The sequence below is a fragment of the Cebus imitator genome, unplaced genomic scaffold (genome assembly GCF_001604975.1).
Source record: "Cebus imitator isolate Cc_AM_T3 unplaced genomic scaffold, Cebus_imitator-1.0 Scaffold379, whole genome shotgun sequence".
Lineage (NCBI taxonomy): Eukaryota > Metazoa > Chordata > Mammalia > Primates > Cebidae > Cebus > Cebus imitator.
The window spans coordinates 311,094-320,966 of NW_016107694.1; the positions used below are offsets into that span (position 1 = coordinate 311,094).

At 43.9% G+C, this 9,873-nt stretch overlaps 1 protein-coding gene across 1 annotated transcript in view; it reads right to left on the reverse strand.

The window, feature by feature from the left end:
* LOC108288609 (lysosomal-associated transmembrane protein 4B) overlaps positions 1-9,873 on the reverse strand; it is a 67,998-nt gene that overhangs the window by 28,751 nt on the left and 29,374 nt on the right. Inside the window, 1 exon segment of the mRNA XM_017507578.2 lies at positions 5,865-5,976. Coding sequence (XP_017363067.2) covers positions 5,865-5,976 — 112 coding nt within the window.

Below are 9,873 nucleotides of genomic sequence, written 5' to 3' on the forward strand. Positions count from 1 at the left end.
GGGGTTTCACCATGTTGACCAGGATGGTCTCGATCTCTTGACCTCGTGATCCACCCGCCTTGGCCTCCCAAAGTGCTGGGATTACAGGCTTGAGCCACCGCGCCCGGCGATTGCTTCACTTTTGCCCATTCTACCATTGGTGGAAATCTGGATTCTTTCCAACTTTTGGCTATTAGAAGTAAAGCTACTATGACCACTTTTACACACCGCTGATGATGGATTTATGAAGCACCCATTTCTCTAGGGTATATGTCTAGGGCTGGGTTGTGTGGCGCTCACTCCTGGAGTGTACATATATCAAGGAATGGAATGCAGGGCCATAACATAGATGCATATTTAGCTTTAGTTTTCCAAAGTGGTTGACATGATTTACATTCCCAGCCATGATTAGAGAGTTCCAGCTGTTCAGCATCAACACCAATAGGTTTTTGTCAACTGTGTTAATGTTGGTCATTTTGAAGGGGCACAGTAATTTACTACTGTGGTTGTAATTTGCGATTCCCTGTAACTTATATAAGGAGAATACTCTCTTACGGATATCTTCTTTTGGAGGGGTGTGTCTTTCTCTTATTGATTTCACCCAGAACCATTTATTGAAAAGACCATCCTTTCTCCAGTAAAGGTAGTGGTGTCTTTAGCCTAAATCAGGGGACTGTATATATAAGTACCATCATTTCTTGACAACTTATCTGGTCATTCTTTCCTCAGGCTAACTTTGTCTGCCCAAAGAAGAAAGGAAGTTTGACTGGAAAGACAAATGTGCCACAAAATTAATTAGAAATTAATCTGGATGAACTGCTGTTTGATATTATGCATATCATGGACACTTGAGGTTATAACTCTTTGCTAAACAAAATTTCAAATAAAATTCCGTGAAATCTACCTTTTTTTTTTTCTTTTTCTTTTTTTTTTTGAGACAGAGTTTCCCTCTTGTTACCCAGGCTGGAGTGCAATGGCGTGATCTCGGCTCACCGCAACCTCCGCCTCCTGGGTTCAGGCAATTCTCTTGCCTCAGCCTCCTGAGTAGCTGGGATTACAGGCACGCGCCACCATGCCCAGCTGATTTTTTTTTGTATTTTTAGTAGAGACGGGGTTTCACCATGTTGACCAGGATGGTCTCGATCTCTTGACCTCGTGATCCACCTGCCTCAGCCTCCCAAAGTGCTGGGATTACAGGCGTGAGCCACCACGCCCAGCCTGAAATCTACCTTTACTCAAAGCTATGAGTGTGTAACACAATATGCCACACATACATGCTTTTCAATCGTTACTCGTTGAGCTTCTAAGTCAGTGGACTGAACTACTTTTCCTTTAACTTTTTTTTCTAAAGTCATTTTAGACATATAGGAAAGTTACAAGCACAGCAGAATTCACCTATACCCTTCACCCTGCTTCCCTTATTAACAATTTACCTAGCTCTAGCACAACTACCAAAACCAGGAAATTAACATTGGTACAACACTATTAATTAAACTGCACAACTAATTTGAGTTTCTTTTTTTGGAGACGGAGTCTTGCTCTGTCACCAGGCTAGAGTGCAGTGGCACAATCTCAGCTCACTGCAACCTCCGCCTCCCGAGTTCAACCGATTCTTCCGCCTCAGCCTCCCGAGTAGCTGGGACCACAGGCGCATGCCATCACACCCAGCTAAGTTTTTCGTATTTTTAGTAGAGATGGGGTTTCACCGTGTTGGTCAGGATGGTCTCGATCTCTTGACCTCGAGATCCACCCGCCTCGGCCTCCCAAAGTGCTGGGATTACACATGTGAGCCACCGTGCCCGGCCAACTAATTTGAATTTCACCTGTTCCCCCTCAATGTCCTTTTTCTTTTCCAGAATCTAATCCAGGGTCCCACACTGCATTTAACTGTGTCTCTTCCAATCTATGACAGTTCCACATTCTTTCCAAGTATAGTCAATTGAAGCTGGGTAGGGTGGCTTATGTCTGTAATCCCAGCACTTTGGGAGGTCGAGGAGTATGAAGTACTTGAGCTCGGGAGTTCAAGACCAGCCTGGGCAACATGACAAAACCCCACTTCTACAAAATATTAGCCAGGCGTAGTGGCTCACACCTCTAGTTATAGCTACTTGGGAGGCTAAGGTAAGAGAATTGCTTGAGTCCAGGAGGTAGAGATTGCAGTAAACCCAGATTGTGTGCCACACAGCACTGCAGCCTGGTGACAGAGTGGGACCCTGTCTCCAAAAAAAAATTTAAGCTATTTCCTTGTATTTTCTTTTTTTATTCCAGTAGATTCTCCTATACACCTTGTTGTAATATAAACCAGAATTTAGCTTTCTTCTACCAGATCATGGGGGAAAAAAAAAATCACATGTAAAAGTGAGAAAGAGTTGTGCTCTGTCTAGTTGGATGAAATCTTCAGATAGGTGTCACCACTGCAAAAACATATCAACATAAAATTGCTATATTAACTTTCATAATTTTTTTTGTTTTGTTTTTTTGAGACAGGGTCTGGCTCTGTCACCTGGGCTGGAGGGCAGTGGCACAATCTCGGCTCACTGCAACATCTGTCCCCAGGCTTAAGCAATCTTCCCACCTGAGCCTCCCAAGTAGCTGGGATTACAGACACGCACCATCACACCCAGCTAATTTCTGTATTTTTAGTTGAGCAGGGTTTCGCCATGTTGTCCAGGCTGATCTCGAATTCCCCAGCTCAAGCAATCCTCCCATTTCAGCTTCCCAAAGTGCTGGGATTACAGGTGTGAGCCACCGTGCCTGGTCTAACATTTCTTATTCTCTCTATTCTGAATGACCCCCATTACTCGTATGAATTCTTTCAGAAAGAATAATGAGTTTAATTAATGTTAAATGAATGTCACACTCTGCTTTCTTTCCCCCCAGATTAAAGCTACACAATTCCAGTAGCAGGATTCCCTTTCTTAGGTAATTGAAGTTAGGAAAAGAAGTTGTAAATGCTAATGCTATGGTTCTATACGGATCGAATAGTAACACTGCATGCCTTATTCTCATCACCAGAGAAAAAGCTGAGTAATGGCTATCTGACATGATAGGCTAAATTTAGCTAACTTGAAAGGCTTGCTGGTACTTAAGACTTCAAAATACTAATTGTTTTACAATATCCTGGATGTTAATTCCAGTGCATTTGTGGTATCTCTTGTATTTTATATATATGAAAGGATTGAATGAATAGTTTGTAATTACTTTGTTTTTTTTTTCCCCAGAGTCTTCCTCTGTCGCCCAGGATGGAGGATTGCGGCAGTATCTCAGCTCACTGCAGCCTCAGCCTCCCAAGTACCAAGGACCACAGGCATGTGCCACCATATCCAAACAATTTTTGTACTTTTAGCAGAGACAGGGTTTCGCCATGCCTGTAATCCCAGGACTTTGGGAGGCCGAGGTGGGGGATCATGAGGTCAGGAGATCGAGACCATCATGGACAACATGGCCAAAACCCACCTCCACTAAAATTAAAAAAAAAAAAAAAAATTAGCTGGGCGTATAGTCCCAGCTACAGAGAGGCTGAGGCAGGGGTTCAATCGCTTGAACCCAGGAGGCCAAGGTTGCAGTGAGCCAATATACATTGCACTCCAGACAGCTGACAGAGCAAGGCTCCATCTCAAAAAAAAAGAAAAAAAAAATCAGATGGTTATAAAGAATCACCTTTCCTCCAGTTCTCAACAAGTTCCTCATCTCCATCTGAGACCACCTCAGCCTTGACCTTATTATTCATATCAATATCAACATTTTTGTCAAAGCCATTCAACAAGTCTCTAGGAAGTTCCAAATTTTCCCACATTTTCTTTTTCTTTTTTTTTTTTGAGACGGAGCCTCGCTCTGTCACCCAGGCTGGGGTGCAGTGGCTCGATATCCACTCACTGCAACTTGTGCCTCTGGGGCTCACCGCAACCTCTGCCCCTGTGGTTCAAGCAATTCTCCTGCCTCAGCTTCCTGAGTAGCTGGGATTACAGGCGTGCACCACCATACCTAGCTAATTTTTGTATTTTTAGTAGAGACAGGATTTCACCATGTTAGCCAGGCTGGTCTTGAACTCCTGACCTCAAGATCCACCCACCTTGGCCTCCCGATGTTCTGGGATTACAGGCATGAGCCGCCTCGCCTGGCCACTTTCCCACATTTTCCTGTCTTCTTCTGAACCCTCCAAACTGTTCCAACTTCTGCCTGTTACTCAATTCCAAACTCACTTCCGCATTTTCAGGTATCTTTTCAGTAAAACTCTATTCTACTGGTACCAATTTACTGTATTAGTCCATTTACATCGGGCTGATAAGGACACACCCAAGATCGGGGAAGAGGTTTAATTGGACTTAACAGTTCCATTTGGCTGGGGAGGTCTCAGAATCATGGCAGAGGGTGAAAAGCATTTCTTCCATGGTGGTGACAAAAAGAATGAGGAGAAGCAAAAGCTTCTCCTGATAAACCTATGAGATCTTGTGAGACTTATTCATTATCACAAGAATAGCAAAGGAAAGACGGGCTACCATGATTCAATTACCTCCATGTGGGTCCCTCACACAATATAGGGGAATTCTGGGAGATACAATTCAAGTTGAGATTTGGGTGGGAACACGCCAAACCTATCAATCCCTAACAACTGTGCTAAGCTAGTTACTGAAATTAAAGTCTAGTTTTGCCCCCCAGGTCCGTTCCCACCTCCTGACTCCTGACTTTCTCAGCTCAGTAAAGATGCAGGTCATCTCCTCAAGTTGGAAAGCAGAAGTTATCTTTGATTCCTCCATTTCCTTCACTGCCCAAACCAGCAAATTCTGCCAAATCTCTCCCTGTTCTCTACCTCCAGTGCAGCCTAGGTGGTATCCCCAACACCACTCTCCCAGCCTCTGTGCTCACACACACAGTCCCCCAAAGGCACCCTCCACTCAGCAACAAAAGGGATCTTAAATGCACATATCAGTTCATGCATTTAGTTAAAACCACTGAATAGCTTTTTCTCACTTGGAGAAACAGAGCCCTCACCATGTCTTTCGAATGCTTCCTATCTAGCTCTAAAACTGCCTGCTGAGCCACTCTCTGCCTCCCCTCTTATTTGCTCCAACACTTTTTATGAAAAACTCACTTGAAGTTCTCCAAAGCCAATGAGAAATAAATCTGTACTATCTTCTGTTTGAGATTATGCACAGCACTGCCTCTCTCCTTTGCCATGGACTCAGCATGATTATGATCATAAAACGATTAGGCAGCCAGGCGCAGCGGCTCATGCCTGTAATCCTAGCACTTTGGGAGGCTGAGGTGGGTGGATCACCTGAGGTCAGGAGTTCGAGACCAGCCTGGCCATCATGGTGAAACCCCATCTTAAAAATAAACAAATAAATACATAAAAATAAAATGATTGGGCTGCAGTGATCTTGAAGCTGGGAGCCTAGCTTCCTCCCTACTTGCCCCACATCCACACCCCTGTACATACTGCCATTCACTGGAAACACATCCTGAATTCCCCCAAATAATCTGCAACATCATTTCTAGAATGGAAAAGAATCACCTCCTAGAATAAAAATAAATACTGAAACATAATAGAAGACACAAGGAGATGAGCACGAGCTTCTCACCTTCCTTCCTGCCGTTTATATCTTTTCCTCTCAAAAAGGCCAAAAGGCCCAGGGTAGAAAGTCTACAACAATGCAATAGTTTTTTAAATGAGTAAGTTAGCATGAGATGAAAAAAGCTCTTATTTAGAATCCTATACCTAGAAGACAGTCAGAACATGGGACGCATACAAGTATTTGTTGATTTGTGATGACAGAAAGTTACGTATCAGCTCAAATGGGCTCACGAGTCAATATCTGTAATTTAAAGGAAGTACTGAAGTCAGATTCCCTGCCCTTGAAAATACCAAAATATCTACTACTTACTGGCATCATCCATGAACTCAAAGTCACCGCCCAGTTCAGAACTTGAAAAGCGATACTGATCCGGATCAGCCAGGGCACTCAGTAAAATCAACAGTACCACGGCATTGATGATCTGCAATAAGAAAAAAAAAAAAATTTAAGTAACTCCAGGATGCGGTCCTTATCAAAGAAAATTACACTGACCACATGGAGTCGGGTTGGTCACAGGCAACTTCCTCAGTGGCTTGACTCTCAACGCTAAGCCCCACCCATGGAGGGAGCAGACAAACATTCCCACGGCAGAAATCCTGCCAGCCCATTCAGTTGCAGCCAAGCACACAAGGCTTGGAGTGAAGACAACAGCGGGATTTTACCTCGTTCTCCCCTGGCCCAGGCACCACAGAGCGGGGAACACACACGCGCGCGCGCGCGCGCGCACACACACACACACACACACACACACACACACACACACACGCGCAGCAGCCCTGGCACCAGTGTTTGGAAAAAGCACAAAAACTTTCCAGTTAGTCAACTACGGTCTGGAGCTAAAGGTGAGTAACCTCCAAGTTGTCTCAGTTCATCAAACATTTTTCACAGGTTTGAACCAGTGGAGCTTTGGGACCTTTAAAGCCATCTAGGAAGCAGTTTCAGAGAATGAATGGAAGGCTACATAGTGGATCCAGCATCATCACTCCTGCAACAGCCCAAGTAATTCCCTTTCCAGGCCAGGCCAGCAGTCCTGTCTTCTGGATACTGCCCTTGGCTACTTTACACTCAGCTCCTCTAAACAAAAATCATCTTCTTTAACATCTCCTACCTCTGCTCCTTCTTGTTTGTTCTCTAGCTTAAAAAATGGCCTTGCTATTAATAATTAATAAAAAAACATTCAGGCACTAAGCTAAGTGCTTTATGTGGAATTTCTCTAAAGCCCCGCAATAACCTAATGAAGTGGGTACTAAATTATTCCCATTCATACATAGCAAACTGAGGCTCAGAGGTCTAAAAACGCTGCCCAGGAACAAACAGCTACCAAGCTGTAGAGATGGGATTTGAATCCAGAAATCTAGTTCCAAAGCCTAATCTCTAAAAGTCTCCCGTCCATACACGAAACTTCATCATCTAAGTTTACCATCTTTATCCTGCACACCCAATCAACTGCAAAACACTGACCATTCTACCTCTTCATTTCTATTTTCTTTATTCTTCCTAACTGTCGTTGCTGAATAATACACAGCATATCAACTTTGATGGGGCTGGGTTAGCAAGGATCACAGAGTTTAAGTGAGGCATCAGCTAAGAGTGGGTTGTTGTTTATTAAGAGACAAGGTATTGGCCAGGTGTGGTGGCTCACACCTGTAATCCCAGCACTTTGGGAGGCTGAGGCAGGTGGATCATGAGGTCAGGAGTTCAAGACCAGCCTGGCCAAGATACTGAAACCCTGTCTCTACTAAAAAAAATACAAAAATTAGCTGGGCGTGGTGGCACGTGCCTGTAGTCCCAGCTACGGGAGGCTGAGGCAGGAAAATTGCTTGAACCTGGTAGGGAGTGGTTGTAGTGAGCTGAAATCATGCCACTGCACCCCAGCCTGGGTGACAGAGCTAGACTCTGTCTCCCAAAAAAAAAAAAAAAAGAAAAAAAAACTAAAACAAAACAGAGAGAGAGGGGGTGTCTATATTGCCTAGGCTGGCCTCTAACTCCTGGGCTCAAGTAATCCTCCTACCTTTGCCTCCCAAGCAGCTGGAACTACAGGTGCACAGCACCTGTAACAAGTAACAAGACTGGCTTGTTACTTCTTTACTATTTATTCTAAGTTCAGAAACTTATGACAGAGTTCTATGTTTCACTCTTCTCAAATGCAGTGCAGATATGAAAAGCCTTGATGCACAGAGAAAAGCCTTTTCCTAACACTAACTATTGGCATATCCTACCACAAAAATCTTATTTGGACTGAACACAGTGGCTCATGTCTGTAAATCCCAGAACTATGGGAGGCTGAGGAGGGAAGATCACTTGAGCCCAGGAGCTCAAGACAAGCCTAGGCAACATAATGAGACCCCATTTCAACAAACAAACACAAAAAATGAGCCAGGCATGGTGACACATGCCTGTAGTCCCAGCTACTTGGGAGGCTGAGGTGGGAGGATCACTTGAGCCCAGGAGTTTGAGGCTACAGTAAGCTGATGTGCCACTGCACTCTAACCTGTGCAACACAGTAAGACCTTTCATCCAAAACAAATAAAAATCCACATATTTAGAAATACCTGTTTACAGGAAGTGTAAATGTTTCAGAGAACATCCACTCAAGAGTTTATTTTTGGCCGGGCACGGAGGCTCACACCTGTAATCCCACCACTTTGGGAAGCCAAGGTGGGTGGATCACTTGAAGCCAGGAGTTCAAGACCAGCCTAGCCAACATGGTGAAATCTTGTCTCTACTAAAAATGTAAATTCGCTGGGTGTGGTGGTGAGCGCCTATAATCCCAGCTACTCGGAAGGCTTGGGCAGGAGAATCACTTCAACCAGGGAGGCAGTGGTTCCAGTGAGCCGAGATTGTACCACTGCCCTCCACACTGGGTGACAGAGCGAGACCCTGTCTCAAAAAAGAAAAAAAAAAAGTTCATTTTTAATGACAATTCCAATTCGTTGTTTCAGAATTATTGTAGGATTTGGAGTAATCTCCTTCTTTTTGGAGACAGAGTCTCACTCTGTGGCCCAGGCTGGAGTACAGTGGAACAATCTAGGCTCACTGCAACCTCTACCCTCTGGTTCAAGCAATTCTCCTGCCTCAGCGTCCCAAGTAGCTAAGATTACAGGTGACTGCCACTGTAATCTCAGCTAATTTTTGTACTTTACTAAGACAGGGTTTCACCATCTAGGCCAGGCTGGTCTTCAACTCCTGACCTCGTGATCCACCCACCTCAGCCTCCCAAATTCCTGGGATTACAGGGGTAAGCCACCACACCCAGCTGGAATAACTTTTTTCTTCCTGTATTTTCCAGATTGTCAAATACAAGCTGACTGCTTTTGAAGAACAGCAACTTTCCAGCATTTACATATACATATAACAAATTTAAACAGATACTACAAGCATGTGTTTGACCAAATTTCTGAAGGTACAAAAAGAGTATGTAGCAAAAAGCTACCCCCTCTGTCAGAGGCATCTGAACCCAAGCGACTCCATTATGAATAGGGACTTGGTAAAATGAGGCTAAGGCCCACTGGGCTGCATTCCCAGAAGGCTAGGCATTCTAAGTCACACGATAAGATAGAAGGTTGGCACAAGGTACAAGTCACAAAGACCATGCAGATAAAACAGGTGATGGTAAAGGAATCGGCCAAAACCCAACAAAACCAAGATGGCGACAAAAGTGAGAGCCGGTTGTGCTCACTGCTCATTATGCACTAACTATAATACATTAGCATGCATGCTAAAAGACACTCCCACCGGCACACCATGACAGTTTACAAATGCCATGGCAATATTAGGGAGTTACCCATATATGATCTGAAAGGCGGAGGAACTCTCATTTCTGGGAATTGCCCACCCTTTTCCTGGAAAACTCATGAATAACCCACCCCCCCGTTTAGCATACAATCAATCAATAATTATGGTATTATCAGTCGAGCAGCCCAAGCTACTGCCCTGCCTATTGAGTTGCCATTCTTTTGTTTGTTTACTTAATAAACTTACATTCACTTTACTATATGGACTCCAACTGAATTATTTCTTGCATGAGGTCCAAGAACGGTCTCTTGGGATCTGGATCAGGACCCCTTTCCAGTAACATCTCCACAGTAATTGTAACAGTTTATTTCTCTCCAAAGACCTAAGAAACTTTATAGCACATCTTAAAGAGTATGATTAACAAAACTCTATTTGGAGAAAACTTTTTGTAACAACTCCACAGCTTAAAGGAAGCACAGGCCAGTCCCACAACTGGCATTAAGATGTTTGGCAAAGATGTTATTTGATAAACTGTCGAGTTTTCTTGGCATTTCAATCCCTCTATACCCTTTTTTTTTTTTTT